Consider the following 21,303-nt stretch of genomic DNA (forward strand, 5'->3'; position numbering starts at 1 on the left):
GTTTCTTCTGATTCTGCTCCTCCCTCTCCTGCCACTTCCCCTCATCTCTCCACCGCCCTCTCCTTACTCATTTACATTTCTCTTGCTAGTCTTTAGTTGAGGACGTCCATTTCAAAGACCTATGTCTACTGTCTGTCTGCCTGCTCTCCTACACACACACACACACACACACACACACACACACATGCCATAGTAACTCCTCAGTACTAGATCTTACTGGTGGTACATAAGAAAATTTCCATTACTGGTTCCTAAAACCAAACTCTGGTTTTAGCTTATGGGGTGTTAAAAAGGGCAAGAAAATGATAGAACTATAGCTCCTAATAGCATTTTCTGTTCTCTTTCCATTTGAACTAAAAATACTTTGCTGGAGGCAGATTTTTTTTAAAGGGCATCCATAGGTGGTTTGTTTTTGTTTTTTTTTTTGTTTTTTACAAATAGACACTGAACCTTACATTTCAGAATCAGAGGACATATTGTGATTACTGTTATAGGAATGCATTATTCATTAATTCTTATATGTGTATTTTGCCTCTACCTCCGTTTAACCATAAGCCAATTGGGAAAAAAATGATACTGCTTTCCTTATCTAATACCAGTTAACAGAGAAATGCCCATATCAAGCATATTTTTTTTATTGATTTTAGAGAAAGGGGGGAGAGGGAGAGAGAGAGAGAGAAACATCGATGTGAGAGAGAAACATCAATTGGTTGCCTCCCATACATACCTCAACTGGGGATCAAATCCACAACCTAGGTATGTGCCCTGACCTGGAATCGAACCTGTAACCCTTTGGTACAAAGGACCAACGGAGCCACCTGGCCAGGGCTTAAGCATATTTTTTAAAGAAACAAAAGTATAACCAAATTAATTCACAAAAGTAACTATAAAAGAAAAATAGAATTCCTAAATTAATTTATTAATAAACTTTATCTTTAACAAAGGTAATATTTTAAACTCTGGTGTATTATATTTAATATAGGGTAACAGAACCAAACAGCCCCAAGCCATTTCATTGTTTTGCTTTCTCCAAAACATTACTGTAAACCATAAAATCCACTGGTGTACTGGTGTTTGGAGCATTCTGCAACTAACTTTCCTGTTACCTGCTGATATATTTGAAGTGATTTGAACATAAATTATTGGAACATTCTTTCAACTCTCAAATTTGATTAACTCACTTCCTGTCAAGTTATCCTAATTAAACTACAGTCTTCAGGCGTCAGGGTTACTGCTGCCAATTCTGCACATCCATTTGTTTAATGCACAATCTGCTCTAATAACCTCCAAGATGAAACTGCAAATGCAAACCCTTTTTTATTTCTACTAATTAACCAGACACTGGAGTGTGCCATGCCCTGTAATCTGTATTAATGTGTAAATAGAAGTTTTGCCTACTTCATAGAAAGCATACAGAAAGAACTTATTCAACAAATAAATTTCTTCAGTGAAGGACTTCCATTGTTCAGAAAGTTCACTGAATGCCTACCATGTGCCAAGCACTGTGCTGGACAGTACAGATATCACTGTCAATATGACAGACATAGATAGCCCCTGCACATGGACCTTAAATGTCTAGTAAGGAAAAGAGAAACTAACAAAGAATTAGAACTCATGCCACACCTGTGCCTTGCACAGCACCTGCCAAAGTTAAGCTCAGTACATACGATTATCAATACCTTCATTTCAAAAATACAAATACTGAATCCAGTAAAGGCCTATGTTGAATTTACAAAGCAGGAGTGATACTAAGGGAGGAAAAGAGATGGCAAGGTCATGTTCAAATTAAAATTGTAGTATAGCCTGGCCAGTGTTGCTCAGTGGTTGAGCATCAACCTATGAACCAGGAGCTCATGGTTCGATTCCCGGTCAAAGCACATGCCTGGGTTGCGGGTTCAATCCCCAGTGTGGCGCATACAGAAGCAGCCGTTCACTGATTCTCTCTCATCATTGATGTTTCTATTTCTCCCTCACTCTTCCTCTCTGAAATCAATTTTAAAAATGTACTCTAAAAATAAAATTTAGTATAGTGACGATGGGCATGCAACATTGCCAATGTACTTAATGCCACTGAAATGCATTCTTAAAATGGTTAAAATGGTAGGTTTAATGTTACATATATTTTACCACAATATTTAAAATAGCACCAAAAAATTGCATTCGGTTGTTAAATGTTTCATCAACTTCAGCAAAGACTTAAAGCATATAAGTACTTCTAAGTCTCAGAATGGTGTGTTAAAAGGTGGAGAGAGGAGGAAGCCAGTGGGAAACTGACAGAAAACACGAAATGGCTTTGCTTCGATTCTCCTCTAGCCTCATATCAACTGTTCAGTTTCCTTTCCCTGCTCACATATCAGGCTCAAAACAGTTGAGGGGGGGAAAGCCACAATCTTAGAAACTGGTTTCATTACAAATTCATGGTTTCCAATCTTGTTTGAGTTCTATCAACCCTTTTCCTTATCACTAATCAGCTCCCCAACCTTTGCCACTCTCTTCAAATCTGCTACTCAACCCCACAGGCCACAGTTAGCACAGAGAAAACAAAGGCCGCCTCCTGATCCTCTCCAACCCTACCTCCAGTTGCTCTGGTCCTTACTGTCTTCTCTCCAGGCCCTAAACAGGTGGCACCTCTGGCAAACCAACCTCCACCTGCTGTGCTCGAGGTTTCCTCATCCCAGATCTGCTCCTGAACCTTACTCCATCAATTAGCCACTTGGTAACTTGACCTGCTCCCTCTCCACAGGCTCCTTCGCCTGAAACTACTCCCGTCTTTAACAAATTAAATTATTACCCTCCCTTGACCCAGTTTTCCTCTAGCTTCCACCTTATTTCTCCCCTTAACGGCACTTCCTCACTCCTTAGCCTGTACCCACATCTCTACCTCCCATTCACTGCTCCACGGACCATAATGAGGCCAAATAGTGTACACTGCTAGTCTTCAGTGAGTTCCCACTGACTGGTTTCAATCTTCAGTCTTTTATAAAAATAGGAAATCTCAGCCATGTTTGACTGTTGACTGGCAGTGCCACCAATCACCTAAGTGAAAAACTTGTCCTTCCAGAGTCTTCTCACTATTTCACCTCCTCATGTAGTCTCAATTTCTTTTAACTAAATATATATATACCAGAGGCCCTGTGCACAAATTTGTGCACAGGTTGGGGGTCCCTCATGGTGGCCTGTGGAGATCAGGCCCCAGCTCTTGCACCCAGCCTCACAGCCCCAGCTCGCGCACTCAGCCTCGCAGCCCCTCAGCCCCATCTGGCATCCCGCCTTGGCCTGGCGCTGCCCCCTCACCTGCTTCACCATCTTGCCTGTGGGGTGATGAATCAGGGTCGGGGGCCCCCCCACCCAGCTCCCTCAGTGCCTGGCCCCTGCTCGCACCCGCCTTGACCTGGTGCCACCCGCTCACCTGCTCCACCATCCCACTGAGGTCCAGCTCTTGTCGGGGCCCATTGGGGCCAGCAGTGCCTCCACTGCCACCAGCTGCCAGCAAAGTGTCATGTTCTGTGCCGCCCCCTGGTGGTCAGCGCATATCATAGCAAGCGGTTGAACGACCGCCCACGGGGACAATATGCATATTAGGCTTTTATTATATAGGATGGTATTATCCTCTTGTGAAACTTAAAAATATAGAAAAGCATATAGAATAAAATTTAAATAACAATAAAGTGCATGAAAGAAGTGAAAATGTATGTCCACACAAAGACTTGCACACAATGTTCCTAGCAGCACTATTTATAAAAAGCAAAAACCGAAAACAAGCCAAATGTCCATCAACATAAGAATTGATAAAAATTGTGGTAGACATACAACAGAATACTACTCAACAATAACAATGAATAAACTACCAAGACATGCAAAAACATGGGTGAATCTCAAAAGCATCATTCTGAGTAAAAGCTAGACGTAAAAGAAAACATACTGTATTATTTTATTCCATTTACAGAAAATTTTAGAAAAAGTAAAACTATAGTGACAGAAAGCAGGCCAGTGGTTGCCAGCGGCTGAGGTAGACCAGAAGACTGACTGCAAAGAGCAACAAAGGAACATTCTGGGGGATGGGAAGGCTCTATGTCATCGTGGTGCTGGTTACATGACTGTACACATTTGTCAGAACTCATCAAATTGTAGACTTAAAACTGGCACCAATTTTATTGTAATAGTTATCCCTAAGTAAAGTTACTTTTAAAAATTAAAGTGGTTCTTTTTAAATGGGTCCTTGTTAAGATTTCTAAATCTGCATTTGTTATCGAAATGTCCTAATTTATATTTTAGTTCTATGGTAATTCAATCCCACATATAGTATTGTTTCTCGTAATGACACAAATCCTTCTCAACTGACTGGAAACAATACATAGCAGGATTCTGTTTTATTTCCTACTATGTAAGCATGTGAATTCTGTTATTATCAAAATGACAATATTTTGATTGTGATAAATAAATTGTATTTATTTATCTAATTCTAGCTGCATAGCAATCTCATTTGCTCTCAAATACAAAGATGCGTTGGGAACCTCCTAAATGAAGACTTCAAGCTCCAAAAGATGAACACTGGTCTGCCTTTGAGACACTATAACCATGAGGAAAACACAGCAAGAACTCTTATTCCTTTGGGATTGAAATATCTTTTTATTTATTCCCATTCCCACACCTAGCACCTAATAAATACAGTACTTCAACAATGTTGACTGCTTCAAAATGCTTATCTAATGCATAAATAAATGGAATTGCTGTTACCAAAAGACTCATTTCCTAAACAATCTATATTCAAACAAATTTTATAATGTTATTAACTTGCCTAATTTTAGTAACCAAAATACATACACAGGTCACAAGTCTTTACGTGTTAGGGCAGCCTACCTGAAAACCACAAGATAGTGTATTAATATATTTTCCCTGTTGTTCCGTATAGTTTCCAGAGTTAAAGAATGATCATACTACAATACAGAGAGAAAAAGCTGAAGGCAACTAGTTTCCATTCACTTATTATTAGACTTAGAAAAGCTAATCTAGTTTGACAGTTCTAACTGACTTGCTTTCCAAAAAACTCAAGGTATTTCCAACTAAATAGAATAATTATCCAAAGATTACTGACCAATGGTTAATTTATCCTCTTAAGTAACCATAAATAATAGGGATTACATTGCCTTGATATTTTTCCATAATCCGTTCTCAGTTGCCACCAGACACCAAAGTCATCATGATGAATTAGAGGAAGACAGATTAATTGGATTAAGCATTACTTTTACCCAATCTTCTTTCAAAAAAAAAATAAATGCCTTTTAATTTAAGTGGATTAATATTTGTTTCCTAATCAAAGTTACAAAAAACAACTACTACATAGACAAAACTCATTATCATAGCATACACATAACAAATGAACTCTAAGTTACAGAAGACAGTGTGTTTTGAAGTGAATACCAAAAAACATGCATAGCTCTTCTGTAATTCCAGTCCTTTGGTATTAGCAAGTCTCTTTCTGCTGGGTGTGTTGGCATGGAATTTAAAAGACTATATGGCTTCTATTAGTCAAATTCTGAGGAGGAAAAAATGGTTTAGTTAAACTTCCCTTTTTCTCTTCTCCCCATAATTATTAGATATCAAATGTACTTGTCAGCAAACCAGCACAACAGCAGACAGCATGGACAAAATACCGCCTTAAACCCTGACATCTGCTTTAATACAGACCTTGTAAATGAAGCCAAATGAGACTGAAAGACCAAACAGTTACTGGAAGGGTAAGGGTGTCTTGGCTTACAACATAAGGCAGACACCCTCTTCTTGCACAACTATCAATTCCCTCTTCATCCACCCCCTGCTTTTACTGGTTCTTCCTCCAGGGTCACTGCACTTCCAGCCCCTTCAGCTGGGCTTCAATCACCAGAGAGCAATTCAGGACCTGAGTGCTGAGAGTTTACAGCATGGCACGTGAGTCAACACACACACCCACATAGAGACACGGTGCCAACCTGCTCGGTAACAGCAGTGTCTGACATATCTGTGTGCTTTGTACATCCGAAGTACTTAAACATTCCATTATCTTGAGTCTCACCAATAACACCGTGACAGGAAACTAAAGCAAAATACAACTGTGTGTAGCCAGGTAACTAGTTATTATCTGGACTAGAACTGACTCCATTTCCAGCCAGCCAGCACCACAAAAAAAAAACAGACAGCACTTCCTCCGCCACCTGTCAAACCTCAGATGTCTAGTGTGAGTGTGCAACAGCAAGTCGTGCTTCTTAACAAAGAGTACAACATTCCATCCTAGTCAAAAAAGAACTTAATTTCATTTATTTTAGTTTTCTAATAGTTTTCCTAGACAATTTTTTTAGTTTGTTCTTTCTAGACAATTTTTTAAGTGAGCCTGCACTTAAACATTAGCTGTTTTCATTATGAATTGTGAATGAAGTAGCCGACTCAGTTACTAAATGCTGTGAAGTCTGATCTACAAGATAACATCATCTGCCTGTTGAATGAGTTTTCCACTGTCAATACATTTAAATTAGAAGTACATAAATTAATTGAAACTATTCTAAGCTATTCTCACAATCTCTTGGCCTAGAACTTCATAAAAATAAGACTTACAGACCAGCCAGGCTGGCATGGCTCAGTGAGTGAGCGTCGATCTATGATTCCCAGTCAGGGCACATGCCTGGGTTATGGACTCAGTCACCAGTGTGGGGCATGCGTGAGGCAGCCAATCAATGATTGTCTCTCATCACTGATGTTTCTATCTCTCTCTCCCTCTCCTTTCTGCTCTGAAATCAATAAAAATATAAAAAATAAAATTATAGTCTCTCTTTAAAAAAAAAAAAAGACTTACAGACTGGCTTAATTACATCATGAATGAAAGAAACCATAAATGCCAATGGTCTCAGAGGTCCCATTAAATTAAAGGGGGAAAAATGACTAAGTTTTAGTACTAAGTGTTGGAAATACTTACGACCATGATAGTAAAAATACAATACTTCCTTTGGAAAACTGTAAATCTGAATTAGAAAAATCTAAATGTTGGAAAGACTTCTTAAGGAATGAAGTTTTGTTACTTACAAATAAGATTATTTCAGTGGAAACTAACTAAACTACCAGAAGCAGCCACCAAGTCTGCTTGAGACAGAATTTCTGTTTTCTACTACGACAGTGGTTCTCAACCTTCTGGCCCTTTAAGTACAGTTCCTCATGTTGTGACCCAACCATAAAATTATTTTCGTTGCTACTTCATAACTGTAATGTTGCTACTGTTATGAATTGTAATGTAAATATCTGATATGCAGGATGGTCTTAGGCGACCCCTGTGAAAGGGTCGTTGGACCGCCAAAGGGGTTGCGACCCACAGGTTGAGAACAGCTGTACTATGACATCTTGTTCCTCTTAGAGACACACACTCTTCCCAAAGCTCTACCTCTGGCCTCAGCTTCACTCGGAAGCTCCAGGTTCACATTTCCAGTTACCTGTTTGACATCAACCTCTGATGTTCTGCAAGCATTTAACAGTCACATATCTAACATCTGAGCCAGCCTTTCCCTGCCAACCCCTCTTCAGGGCCCAGGAGCCTATCACTGGCACCACCTGTCACTGTCTACATAATCTGTAGGGCACAGCTCAACATGAAAATGTGGGGCCTTCCAGTTCAAAAATTATTCAGACGCAATCTCCAGACACAGGCCTCATCTGTTTCTGTGTCACTGTCCACAACCATCATTTGCCAAAATTCCTTCAGTCCATTTTGAAACGTCTCACATCTGTCCCTTCTTTCCTGCTTCTCAAATCTCACTTGGCTTTCAGCCAAGGACTTCATAACTGCTGTTCTTCCTATTTCTTGCCTTTTGCAAACCATTCACCTCTCTCTCTCTCTCTCTCTCTCTCTCTCTCTCTCTCTCCCTTTTTTGTTAATTCTCACCCGAAGATATTTTTTTCACCGATTCTTAGAGAGAGTGGAAAGAAAAGAGAGAGAGAAATATTAATGTAAAAGAGACACATCAATTGGTTACCTCCCACATGAGCCCCAACCGGGGCCGGGGAACAAACCTGCAACCCAGGTACATGCCCTTACCTGGGAATAGAACCCATGACCCTTCCATGCACAGCTGGCACTCTAACCACTGAACACAGCAGCCAGGGCAAAGCACTCACATCTTTTTAAGGCACACTTCGGAAACCCTCATTACCTCCCCATTGCCTGTGTGTTAAATAATGTCCAAGCTGCTTAACTCAGCATTCAAACCTTCCATTCCTCAGCTCCCCATCCTCTTCCAGACTTAGCTCCTGTGACTTTCCTCTACATATTCTCCAAACTCCTTGTCATTCACTTAATGAGCCTAGGGTGTAGTCCAACATAAAGAACCTGGGTCCTGATGCCAGAGACTTAAGTTCAAATCGAGCCCCGCTACTTACTAGGCTCAGTTGCCCATCTGAAACACGAGGATCATATAGCAGTTATATCATAGGGTCGTTGAATAGATCAAACAAGATAACATAGCCCTGGCCAGAGTTCTCAGTAGTCAGAGCAATGCCCCACGCACCGAAGGGTCCCAGGTTTGATTCCCGGTCAAGGGCATGTCTGGCCCCAGTCAGCGTGCGTGAGGGAGGGAACCCATCGATGTCTCTCTCTTACATCTACGTTTCTCTCTCTCCCCCTCCCTTCCTTCCACTCTCTCTAAAAACCAATGGAAAAATTATCCTTGGGTGAGGATTAACCAAAAAAACAAACAAGTTCACATAAACCACAGAGTAAAGCACCGTAAAACATTAATCATTATTAGCCTTCACTAGCCCTTGCCCAGGTCCCACACCCTCACATGGAATACCTTTTTCTGCTGAATCTGCTGAGGACAGTCTACCAATCCTTTAAAGCCTCACCCAAAGCTACCTCCATGAAGCCTTCCCTGGTCAGCTCCTTCAGAAGCCGCTTTGCCTTCCTCTAAAGTCGTCTTATTTACACTGCATTTAACACAGGCAGCATACTGCTTTAGAGTTGTTGTGTGCATAGCATTCTGTCTCCCCTCATAACCTCTCCAGAATATGGAATAAGTCAAATTCATTTGTTTCTTACATGGCCCTAATACACTGAGTTTGTGCTCATTAAATTAAGTGATTTCTATATCTCTTTTTAAAAATCAATTGAAGCAAAAAATAATTTTACACACACTTAGATGAATTAATTAAACTGTTTTCAACAGACTTGGGTCCAGAGGAGGTGAGGCAACAATAGCACAGGGCGAGAATGAGATGGGCTACTCTTGCAGACTGAGCCTCTCACAAGCATGTCAAACTCCGGCCAGCGGGCCACGTGCCCTGAGGTATGCGGCCTGCCAGCTGCGAGTCTGACATGCTTGCATCTAGATTCTAGAGGATAAAATGCCACCTGGAAGTCATGAAGAATTCATGGCTCAGTGTCCAAAAGGTTCATTTCCAATACCACTCCCAACCCCAAGAAAGGCCTTGATCAACACCTGCGCTGAGAGAGCAGAGGAAAGGGTGTGTAGAGAGAGAGAATCTAAGGACTAAGATCATCTCAGGCCTTCCTAGTATTCCACCTGTGGTAACAAAGTTTTACTCTAATATATTCACTGGTATGTGTTCTCTTATATTTCCTGATATTATAAATAACTGCCGAAGCATTTGCTGCTTCTAAAGGCTTCAGGAAGCAGTGCATTGCTGGGGCATAGTAAGCAATTCAAGCTCTCTAAGGAACAAGTTGGCAATGTGTAAGTTTTCATACCCTTTGAAGCAGTAATCTCATATATACCTGAAGAAAGCAATCCAAAACAGGAAAAAACAATTTGTTTAAAAATGTATACACGTAGCCTGGCCAGCGTGGCTAAGTGGTTGGGCATCGACCTATGAACCAGGAGGTCATGGTTTGATTCCTGGTCAGGGCACATGCCCAGTTGTGGGCTCAATCCTCAGTGAGGGACGTGCACTGATGTTTCTATCTCTCTCTCCCTCTCCCTTCCTCTCTGAAATCAATAAAAAAATATATTTTTTAAATGTATACACATATGCTATTTACACCACATGACACTACTTACACCACACTCAGCAAAGGAGGCCTGATTGGATAACCTGGGTTAACCAACCAGTAAGGTAGAATACTACACTTACTGAAAACAACCATTGACAAGTGTGAATCCTTTGAGATGCTGCTATTTAAAACTGGAACATGAAGTCAAAACTAATCAAAAGGATAATTAAGCAAGATGAAAAAGTTTTTACTACTAAAAACAGTCACCAGACTAACCCATTCAACTTGGCCTTAATACCTATCTACCCAGAAAAGTCAATAAACATCTCCATTTAATCAACAGTGAAGTTTCCTATTTTTATAAAATTTATCTCAGAATTTGGTTTTGGATCCAGTCTGAGTTTGTCACAAGAACAAATTTTGACTTTCTGAACACATGCAGAACACTGTTGATACAATTTACTTTTTAGCAAAAAAAAATGGGTAAGAGCTGAACTGCAGAGAAATGCACCTTTCCCTGACTTTTGCAGTAATTTAACGACTGACCGACCTTTCATTGAGCTTTAATTATCTAATTATAGAAAAACCTACCCTGAATTAAATGTAAAGCTCTTGTCAGTGATTCTCAAGTGGGGGAACTGGAGGAGGAAGGCAGCAGTTCCCCCTAAGAGGGACATATCAAAAGTTCCAGAGAGGCATATTTAGTTTAAAATATATATATTCAGTATTATAATTTTGTATTTAAAAAACAAAAATAGACCCCTAATTATCTGCAAAATACAACTAAAAATAAAGTGACAAGATCTTGGCTGGCGGATAAATACTTGGCTTTATGTACCCATTTCAGGGACCATGAGACTTGTATGTTTATCCAGAGGGAACAGAGGAGATTAGAAACACTGCTTTGGTCCCCATACATTATTTCCAACCTGCATTTCATATATAGCCTCACAATTAAAAATTGGTGAAATGAAAGGACTTCCGACCTGAGAATAAGGTAGGTCATTCCCTCGACTCGCAGGTTCTAATATCTAGGTATATGCAAGGTGGGGAATTACTTTTGTTATTAATGCAGATATTTTATCAAAGAAGGTATGGTGGATGCACATTTGCTGCACATATGCCTGAATGCACTGTTTTCCTCCATCACTCTGGTCTCAGAAGGGCTAGCTGTTCCGGGAACATGGGAGTCACTCCTTCTGAACCGCTGCCAATAAAAACACCTAAAATCACCGCCCCCCCCCCCCCCCATTCCTGTGTGCTCAGCGCTGTGGTGACCTGACTGTTCAGTACTATTTGGGGTTTAGTTTGTTCCTGTTGAGGTTTGTTTGTTTAATTTGAATGTGAGGGCAGATCTTTAGTCAGGTTGTGATAACTCGAAGTGGTATTCTATTGCAAAGAACAATTGCACAGGATTTCTGATAACCTGGGTAGGAGGCACTAGTAAGGTTCTAGAGAATGCATAGGTAAATATGCAGAAAATAGTTGTAAGGGGGGAAAAGGTAGGGTTCTACATTTCAGGTCAACTTTAACATAAGTTCAAATTTCTACCCAGCTAAAAAGATGTTCTTAAATTCAACTTAGTGTTTGTAAAAACTGGTATCATGTGGCCCAAACCTAAACTGCCAAGTCACAACTTTCTTATCTATAAACTAGAGGCCCAGTGCACGGATTCATGCAACCGTGGGGTCCCTCAGCCTGGACTGCGCCCTCTTGCAATCCGGGACCCCTCGAGGGATGTAGTAGTGCTCGAAGCGGCAGGCAGCCGGGGAGGAGCCTGATCCTGGCCCCTCGCATAGCCACAGCTGTGCTTGCCAGCCATCAGCCTGGCATCTGGTGCCCATCTGTCAGCTGAGCGGCGCTCCTGCTATGGGACCGCACTGACCACCAGGGGGCAACTCCTGCGTTGAGTGTCTGCCCCCTGGTGGTCAGTGCACATCATAGCTACTGGCCAGTCATCTGGTCTCTTAGGCTTTTATATAGAGGTAATGACACCCTACGAGGCAACTCCAAAAACTTAAATTAAGTAATGTATATGAAAGCCCTTTCTTTATGGTAAAGGCTATGTAAATTATCACTTATAAATATGTATTATCTTAAAAATGCCTTTCACAGAATGGTAGATTAGAATAGGTTGAAATTTGGGTCTCCATCTTCCACTTTAAGCTTAATTCACAACTCATTTGAATTCATGCTATCCCCAAAACATTTCAAGTGCATCAAAATGTAACAAAACATCCCAAGTTGCATAAAATCGTTACGTCCCAGGTTTGTCACAAAATAAGTAAAATGGCTATTTCATCAGAATCATACAAGGACTAAAAACCACACTGAAGAGAGGAGTGACACAGATAAAGGCATAGAGACAAAAGACAACAGGACAAACTTGGGGCATAGAAGACCCCAAAGAAGGCAGGAAAAAGGAAGTAAGTACATGGCCTGGGATAAGCCTCAAGGAACTACAACATGGGCTCAACAGGACCATCTAAAGGGCATGTCACAGTAAGAGCACAGAGTATGATTTATCCTAAAAGACACTCAAAAGCATAAGAGCTTTTATTTTTTTGCTTGATTTGGTTCTTTTGACAGTTAATTTTATTGATAAAAATCCCAGCAATACTCATATGGTTGTATTTCATTAGAATTCACTACACACTACACTATTCAGTCTTGCCCTGAATTCAGAAACATTCAGGAAAGAAGAGTATGAGATGCTCACACCATACTCGTTTATTATTCCAAAATCCTGGAACCATTTTTGTGGTCTAACGACTTATTTTAGCAGGCAGTTTAGATGAATTTACATGAAATAAAAAGTTGGATGCTTTAAGATGGAGAATAAAGAAAATTCAAGTATAGCAGTTGCCATCAGTGAGTTCTCTTAGTTTTCCAACCTCTTTCAGTGCATATAACAGTCAGGTATTTATAGTACAAGATGTATAGGACCAAGAACCAGATTATTCGTCCATTGTATAAAGCACCATTACTAAAAAACCTTCCTCAGATATAGAAATAATTAGTCATATAGGCAGCTTTACACACACACACACACACACACACACACACTCCTTAGCATAAAAGGCTAGACCAGCCGTGGGCAAACTACGGCCCACGGGCTGGATCCGGCCCATTTGAAATGAATAAAACTAAAAAAAAAAAAAAAAAGACCGTACCCTTTTATGTAATGATGTTTACTTTGAATTTATATTAGTTCACACAAACACTCCATCCATGCTTTTGTTCCGGCCCTCCGGTCCAGTTTAAGAACCCATTGTGGCCCTCGAGTCAAAAAGTTTGCCCACCCCTGGGCTACACAGAGCAGTTCAGTTCTGAACTATAGCCAAAACCTCCTTTAAGTTTAGGTGCAGCATACAGCTGCCGTACATAGATATCAGCATAACAGCAAATGTGAAAACTTCTTTTAAAAAAATATTTTTATTCATTTCAGAGAGGAAAAGAGAGGGAGAGACAGAAACATCAATGATGAGAGAGAATCACTGACTGGCTGCCTCCTATCCACCCCCGACTGGGGATCAAACCCACAACCCAAGCATGTGCCCTGACCAGGAACTGATCTATGACCTCCTGGTTCATAGGCTGATACTCAACCACTGAGTCACACCAGCTGGGCGTGAAACTTTTTTTTTAACCTTCAAGAAGTATTAACTGACTTGAAATTTCAGGTGTTGCAAGATGCTTTAATCCCTAAGTGTAACTGAAAATCCTACTTTGTGATCCTAATCATTTTAAAGAGCAATCTACCTCCATACAGGGAAGGTAGTCCCATTAAAGACTGTTACCAAAGTCTCCCTTTTGATAGTCCACTTCTCGTTAAAACTGTTGAATTTTTAATACCTTGATTTTTACTTTAAATATCCAAGAGAGGAGGATAATGTGCCGTCTTTCCCAAACTTATTTAACCACAGACCACTACTTTAAAGAAAGGCTACTAAAGAACACATTTTTGGAATTACTAAAAGAGGTAGGGGTCTTCCTGACCATGCCTCTAGACCACAAAGACATAATTTTTTTCAGAAGGATATCATTAACTACCCTAACTACTAATTCTAAAAACATACTTGTTTTAAACAGATACTTTTAAAGTCCATATACCATTAAAATATTTTCCTTTCTTCAGGAAGAAAGCAGACAAGTAAACTAGATATTAATATCCTCGTAAGATCCCAGAGACTGTCCAGGGCACTGCATCAGGAAATGAAAGGACCCTACACTCTCAGTCCCATGAAGGAACTAAAAATGGGCTTTTCAATATCCAAGCAAAGTTGTAACTTCTAAGGGCAAACAACATTCTAGTTCACTGTAGTATCTGTGGTATCCCAGACGTGTCTGATTCCTCTCCACACAGGCAACAAACACGCACATACGAACAAGTAAAAACTTAACTGAAAAGAGACAACTCAAGCTCAGCTTGCTCCCTGGGACAGACATAACTGATGCAGCAATACGGGCAAGAGATATCTCTGAGCACAAGGTCATTGGCAGCCACAATAACATAATAGGGCTGTGATGTACTCGTTGGTTCTACTGCCTAACTTAGGGTTCAGCTTACTTCTCTTCCAAAGTCTTAATTTCACAAAGTGAGATGTATTAGCATCTAGACAGGCCATCAAATGCCTTCTCCAGGACCCACCAGACCCTGGAATTTCCTTAGAATTTCCACCTTTTAAAATAAGATTGGGTCCTAATATACTGCAAATGCCTTAGGGTAGTGTTTGATGTATTTTTACTTGTTTGTGCCTCACAGCCGAGCTAAAGCTCCTTGGGAACAGCTGTCTCTCTCAGTTCCCATCCCCAGTGCTCTGCACAGAGGGTGTCAGATACTTAGTAATGAATGATACTTGTAGAATGAATGAGGAGTAACATTAGGATGTGTAAACTCACTTATATCTTAGTGCAGTGGTTCTCAACCTTGGCTGCACGTTAGAATCACCTGGAAATCTTTTTAAAATCCTGATTTCTGGGCCTCGTCCTCCAGAAATTCTGTTTCTTTGTTATTAATGTTGTGGCCCCACCCCATAACAAAGAAACAGAATTTCCGGAGGATGAGGCCCAGAAATCAGGATTTTAAAAAGATTCCCAGGTGATTCTAATGTGCAGCCAAGGTTGAGAACCACTGTCTTAGTGCGAATGGATTTCTTCAGGCTCTTTCCTAAGAAATTTTGGGTATGCCATCAGTTACACACGCATTAGGAGAACTGTGAAGAGGAGAAAGTGATCCTGAGAAAGATGCTCTTCTGTTCTTCCTGGAAACATCGTCCTGCTATGGATCAGAGTAAAAGAGCAGGGTTCCTCAAAGGAAACCCCAGATCTTTGTTTGAATGCCGTATGAAATGATCTCATTTCTTTTTTTTTTTAAATGTATTTTTATTGATTTCAGAGAGGAAGGGGAAGGGAGAGAGAGATAGAGACGAGGGAGAATCATTGATCGGCTGCCTCCTGCACGCCCCACACTGGGGATCGGCCTGCGGCCTGCGCAGGTGACCTGACTGGGAATCCAAACGTGACCTCCTGGTTCATAGGCTGATGCTCAACCACTGAGCTACGCCAGCCGGGCTGATGGTGTTTCTTCTTGGAAGTCTCTCTACACTTCAAAATCTACTTCCAGGAGACATTAACAACTGGCCTTTGTTTGCTGACAGCAAAGTAAGACCAAGAAACTGGGACCCTGATCTTTCCGATGTCTTTTCTAACCCCAGAATCCCTGGTGTGGTATTCAATCAATTGCTAATGCTTGAATTATACAACATAAAGAACAGTGGATTAGCAAAATATCATCTAGCCAATGCAATATGCTCAATTATTAAAAACCAGCTTCTGCTTCCGCTTGGCGCGGTCCCTGGTACGGGCGGGCGGTTGCCGGGACTGGAACTTGTCCCGGGCTACTTGCCCTCGGGGCTCCCCATGGAGGAGATGGCGCGGGATGCTCGCACCTCCCATTGGACGGAGATGGAGGCGCTGGCCCTGCGATCGCAGAGGAGGTCGGCCCCCTCAGCCTGTGTGAGGCTGTGAGCGATGGTGACCAGAGGGAAGCCCGCTGCGCGGTCGCCAGCCCACGGGATTGGAAACCCGCCTCCTCGCCTCCAGCACCGGCATCTCAGTCCTGTGATCCATGTGACTCCCAGGCGCCTCTTCAATAACAAGTGCAATGAGCCCGGGGCGTGGGAAGTATGACTTCTGCATTGGTCTGGGCCTGGCTATGAGCTCCAGCATCTTCATTGGAGGGAGCTGCATTTTGAAAAAGAAAGGCCTTCTGCGCCTGGCCCGCAAAGGCTCCATGAGAGCAGGTCAAGGTGGCCATGCATATCTTAAGAATGGCTGTGGTGGGCTGGACTGCTCTCCATGGGAGCCGGTGAGGTGGCCAACTTCGCCGCATACGCCTTTGCCCCGCCACCCTCTTGACTCCGCTGGGAGCGCTCAGCGTCCTGGTCTGTGCCACTCTGTCTTCATACTTCCTCAATGAAAGGCTGAGTCTTCATGGGAAGATCGGGTGCTTGCTGAGCATTCTGGGCTCCACGGTTTTGGTCATTCATGCGCCGAAGGAAGAGGAGATGAGACGTTAAACGAGATGTCACACAAGCTCGGGGATCCGGGTTTTGTGGTCTTTGCAACCCTTGTGGTCATTGTGTCCTTGATACTAATCTTCGTGGTGGGACCCCGCCATGGACAGACGAATATTCTTGTGTACATCACGATCTGCTCTGTGATCGGAGCGTTTTCCGTCTCCTGTGTGAAGGGCTTGGGCATAGCGATCAAGGAGCTGTTTGCTGGCAAGCCTGTGCTGCAGCACCCGCTGGCCTGGGCCCTGCTGCTGAGCCTCGTGGTCTGTGTGAGCACGCAGATCAACTACCTGAACAGGGCCCTGGACATATCCAACACCTCCCGAGTCACCCCCATCTACTACGTCTTCTTCACCACCTCCGTGCTGACCTGCTCGGCTATTCTCTTTAAGGAGTGGCAGGACATGCCTGTGGACGACATCAGCACCTTGAGTGGCTTCTGCACAGTCATCATGGGGATATTCTTGCTGCACGCCTTCAAAGACGTCAGCTTCAGTCTAGCCAGCCTTCCCGTGTCTTTCCGAAAAGATGAAAAAGCGATGAACGGCAATCTCACTAACATGTATGAAGTTCTTAATAATAACGAAGAAAGTTTAACCTGTGGGATTGAACAGCACGCTGGGGAGAATGTCTCCCGAAGAAATGGAAACCTGACAGCTTTTTAAGAAAGCAAGAATCAAAAGTTGGTCATTGTTGTTATAAAGTGAATGTGAGAATCAGAATGTGTCGGGGAAAGAAGTATTCTCAAATAATATTCTCTAGAGACAATCTTTTTTAAGGTTTCACTAATTTGGACCAAGAAATTACTTTTTTCTTATATTTAAATGATGGTAGCTCACTAAAATAACCTCAGTAACTGGCCAATTTTTGTTAACATTGTATTATTGTAGCAGTATTAAAAATTTTCTTTCACCAAAAAACAAAACAAAACAAACCAGCTTCTGGAATCAGATAAACCTGAATTTGAATTATGGCCCCACCGCTTACTCAAACTCTGCAAACCTGAGTTTCCACATCTGAAAAGAGATCTATCAAATAAAGCCTAGCCCGTGGGGTTGCAGTAAGGTTCAAATAAGAATGCATGCATGCCGAAACCGGTTTGGCTCAGTGGATAGAGCGTCGGCCTGCGGACTGAAGGGTCCCGGGTTCGATTCCGGTCAGGGGCATGTACCTGGGTTGCGGGCACATCCCCAGTAGGAGATGTGCAGGAGGCAGCTGATCGATGTTTCTCTCTCATCGATGTTTCTAACTCTCTATCTCTCTCCCTTTCTCTCTGTAAAAAATCAATAAAATATATTAAAAAAAAAAAAAAAGAATGCATGTAAAGTGCTTAGCACTGGGCTGGCACATGGGAAATTCTCAAGAAATGTGAACCATCATTTGAAACCCTCAGTTCCCATTTTACCACAACCTCCCTGTGTATCCTTGGACTAATCAGTATGAAGAAGCTAATGAAAACATGGAGACAATTACCTGACCTCTAATGCTGGGATTATCAATCATGAATAGAGTCATAGAAAATGGACCAAAATTTTGAAAAATAAAAGCCTTAAGCAATTCTAGATATTTTGGGGGGTTGTACTTGAAGCTTGCATATGTTTGATCACAGATGACTCAGTATTAGTGGAAAAGCCAAACTTCAGGGCAGGTATTCTCAAATACTTCAGTGCCTTTGGTAGATGGTGGACTCTGAAACACCTGTTGGGGAAGGGGCTGGGGGGTATCTCAACATTAACTGGCCCAATAACTATCTTGTCATCCTTTTTTCACAGATGAGGTTAAATCCATTTTCTTTCTCATACCTTAAAAAATAGCTGTTATACGTGTATTACATCGTGTCCAAATAAAGGCCAACGTTCATGCGAGCTGCTGTGTTACACAGGGCCATTATAAGTGCATAAGGCCCCTTTGTGGGAATTAGATAAAGGGCACCCAGAACACAGACTGGTTTTCCATCTCCACTTATCCTGAGGTGGGCACATCTGTGCAAGGGCATGACCAAACATGGCAATCATGCAGATAAGCACAAAGATCTTCAGTATTTAACTGGCATACCCATATGACTGTTTAGATGATACACACACACACACACACACACACACACATTCCCACGCGCGCATCCTCAGACTTGGCTGAAAGTTGTCAAGAACTTAACGGAGTAAATGGAGAAAGATATTCATGAAAACTAAAAATATGGAGTTTCAAAAATTTCAAGATAGCAGGTCCTGGCCCCTCCCTCATCTTTTGCTATCCAGAACTGGGATACTGTAGCCAATAGGAACTTGTAGGTAGACGCTTCAACACTGCAAAACTGACTCCTGGCGGAAGCTATGGTCTTTCTCCAGCAGTTGCTCACTATCTCAAAAGAACAAAGGCAGGAAGGAGTAAAAACAAAAAACAACCCTCAGATACCAATGGATCCACTTATCTGGGCTTGCAAAAACAGTAGTAAAGGAAAGGCTGCTGTCTTGTCGTTTTGCATTAAAAATTTGTAAACCCAGGCAAAAATATGCTAAGTGCTGAAGGAAACAGTCTAAAAACGGTAACTGTCAATTCAGCCTCCTGGAGCTTTTCCTTCCCAGATACCTGATACTCATATAGAAAAGACACAAAATTACTTTTATTTACCATTACATAAGCAGATCTATCCTCCTAAACTTTTTAATGGTAGTCTTCCTTACAAAGTAAGTATATGATATTACATTTTTAACACTTTTTGTACCTAGCCCTGTGACCTGAATAACACAGCAACTTCAAGAGCTATTTATGGAACAGAAATTCCAGAGTAAATATGACACCTTATTTAATACATGTCAAGGAGACAATGTGCAAGAATATTCATTGCAGTGTCATTTACAGTAAGTTTGAAATAATATAAATGTCTAATAAAGGAACAATACATAAATAAAGTATAATGGGGTCCTCAAACTTTTTAAACAGGGGGCCAGTTCACTGTCCCTCAGACCGTTGGAGGGCCGGACTATAGTTTAAAAAAAAAACTATGAACAAATTCCTATGCACACTGCACATATCTTATTTTGAAGTAAAAAAACAAAATGGGAACAAATACAATATTTGTATTTGCATGTGGCCCGTGGGCCGTAGCTTGAGGACCCCTGAATAGTCATACAATGGAAAACTATGAGTTAAAACAAAAAAATTAAGCTACCAGCTCAAATTAAGGTATTATATGCATAAATTGCTGACTCAACACAGGGTAAAAGAAAAGCAAATTGCAGAATAATACACATAAGAATATACTATTTATATACGATTGTAAACTCTCAACATTACCTCTGCCTGAGAATTTGTTATGACAGCAAAGTAAGATCAGGGAATTGGGACAGTTGTATATTCATTTTATGCACACTAAAGACCTAAGAAATGTTCACTAAAAATAACAGAAAAGTAAGGTTTAAAAAAGATGATGAATCGCCCTAGGTGGTTTGGCTCAGTGGATAGAGCCATCAGCCTGCAGACTGAAGTCCTGGTCAAGGGCACCTGCTCTGGTTGCCGGCTGGATCTCCAGTGGGGGGCGTGCAGGAGGCAGCCGATCCATGATTCTCTCTCATTATTGATGTTTCCCTCTCTCTCTCTCTTTTCCCTTCAATTAAAAAAAAAAAGGATTTTTTTTAAAGATGATTAACTATATAAAGTTCCCCAAATGGCAGGGAGGGAGTCTGATTTAATGGAAATCACTTGGCCATTTGTGCTCTGTCTCCATTCTGCTACTCACCAAGACACTTTATTTCACCAAGCTTCAGTTTGCTCACCTAAACGGGGTTGACAACGCCTACTTGCAGGATAAGGTGGGAAATGTATGCAAAAGAGTTACACAGAAGATCTTCAACTTGATCTCTTCAACCAGTCAAGAGATCACGTAATAGCGCTCTAAAGCGGGGAAATGGTGAGTCTGCACCTTTTTCATCTAGTTTGGTAAATCGTTAAGTACGACAAAGAACACAACAGGAGAAGGCAACCCCTCGCGCTCCTCTTTGCAATCTCCCATCGGCTGCCTCCTATCCTTTCAGAATTTAGCACAGCGCCCCTCCGCCCCACCCCACCCCCAAAAAACACCCTGCCTAGGCACACGGGGACTCCCCGGGGCGCACACGCGGGCGTGGACCCACGCTGAGCCCGCAGAATGCGTCCGGCCGGCCGTCCCCCTGCCGTCCGCGGCGGGCTCTGCGCCTCACCTGTCTTGAAGACCATCTGGTCATCGTCCTTGGACCCGAAGGTCTTCAGCATGGCCACGAAGAGCACCCCGCAGGCGTTCTGGATGCCAAACACCGACCCGTTGCACCACATCGCCGCCAGCATCACCAGCCAGCCCCAGCCGCCCTCGGGAGGCGGAGGGGGCTCGGCGCCCGCCGGCCCCGCCAACTCTACGTCGACCTCCACCTTCTGGGCGGCCGCCTCGGGGCCGTCGGAGGGTCCCAGGCCCGAGAGCGGGGCAGCCCCCGAGGACTCGGGGCTGAGCGTCTCTGTCTCGCTCGACCGCTGCGCGGCGGCGGGCTCCGCGGGAGAGGGCACCATGGCCCCGGCCGGCCCGTCGGGCGCCGCGGGAGCACCAGGGGCGCGAGTTGCCGGCGGGCAGGCTCCGGAGCAGCTGCCCACAGCCCGGCGGGCGGGCCAGAGAGACCCAGGCGAGGGCTGCGGGGCCCGCGTGGGCGGGCGGGCGGCGTGGGCGCGGAGGCTGCCGCGAGAAAAGCGGCTGCGCGTGGGAGCCTCTGGGTTCAGGCTCAGGCTCAGGCTCAG

The 21,303-nt window shown here is 42.7% G+C and overlaps 1 protein-coding gene and 1 pseudogene across 1 annotated transcript in view; one reads left to right on the forward strand and one right to left on the reverse strand.

Moving 5' to 3' along the window:
- The window catches only part of SLC16A10 (solute carrier family 16 member 10), an 89,738-nt gene extending 68,657 nt beyond the window's left edge, over positions 1 to 21,081 (reverse strand). Inside the window, exon 1 of the mRNA XM_070417898.1 lies at positions 20,742 to 21,081. Coding sequence (XP_070273999.1) covers positions 20,742 to 21,081 — 340 coding nt within the window. The remainder of the gene's footprint in view (positions 1 to 20,741) is intronic.
- On the forward strand, positions 16,134 to 17,242 carry LOC139012252 (magnesium transporter NIPA2 pseudogene; annotated as a pseudogene).
- Positions 21,082 to 21,303: the final 222 nt, after the last annotated feature.

The sequence above is a fragment of the Myotis yumanensis genome, unplaced genomic scaffold (genome assembly GCF_028538775.1).
Source record: "Myotis yumanensis isolate MYYU_CA2020_CCGP unplaced genomic scaffold, mMyoYum1.0.hap1 SCAF_6, whole genome shotgun sequence".
NCBI classification, from domain to species: domain Eukaryota; kingdom Metazoa; phylum Chordata; class Mammalia; order Chiroptera; family Vespertilionidae; genus Myotis; species Myotis yumanensis.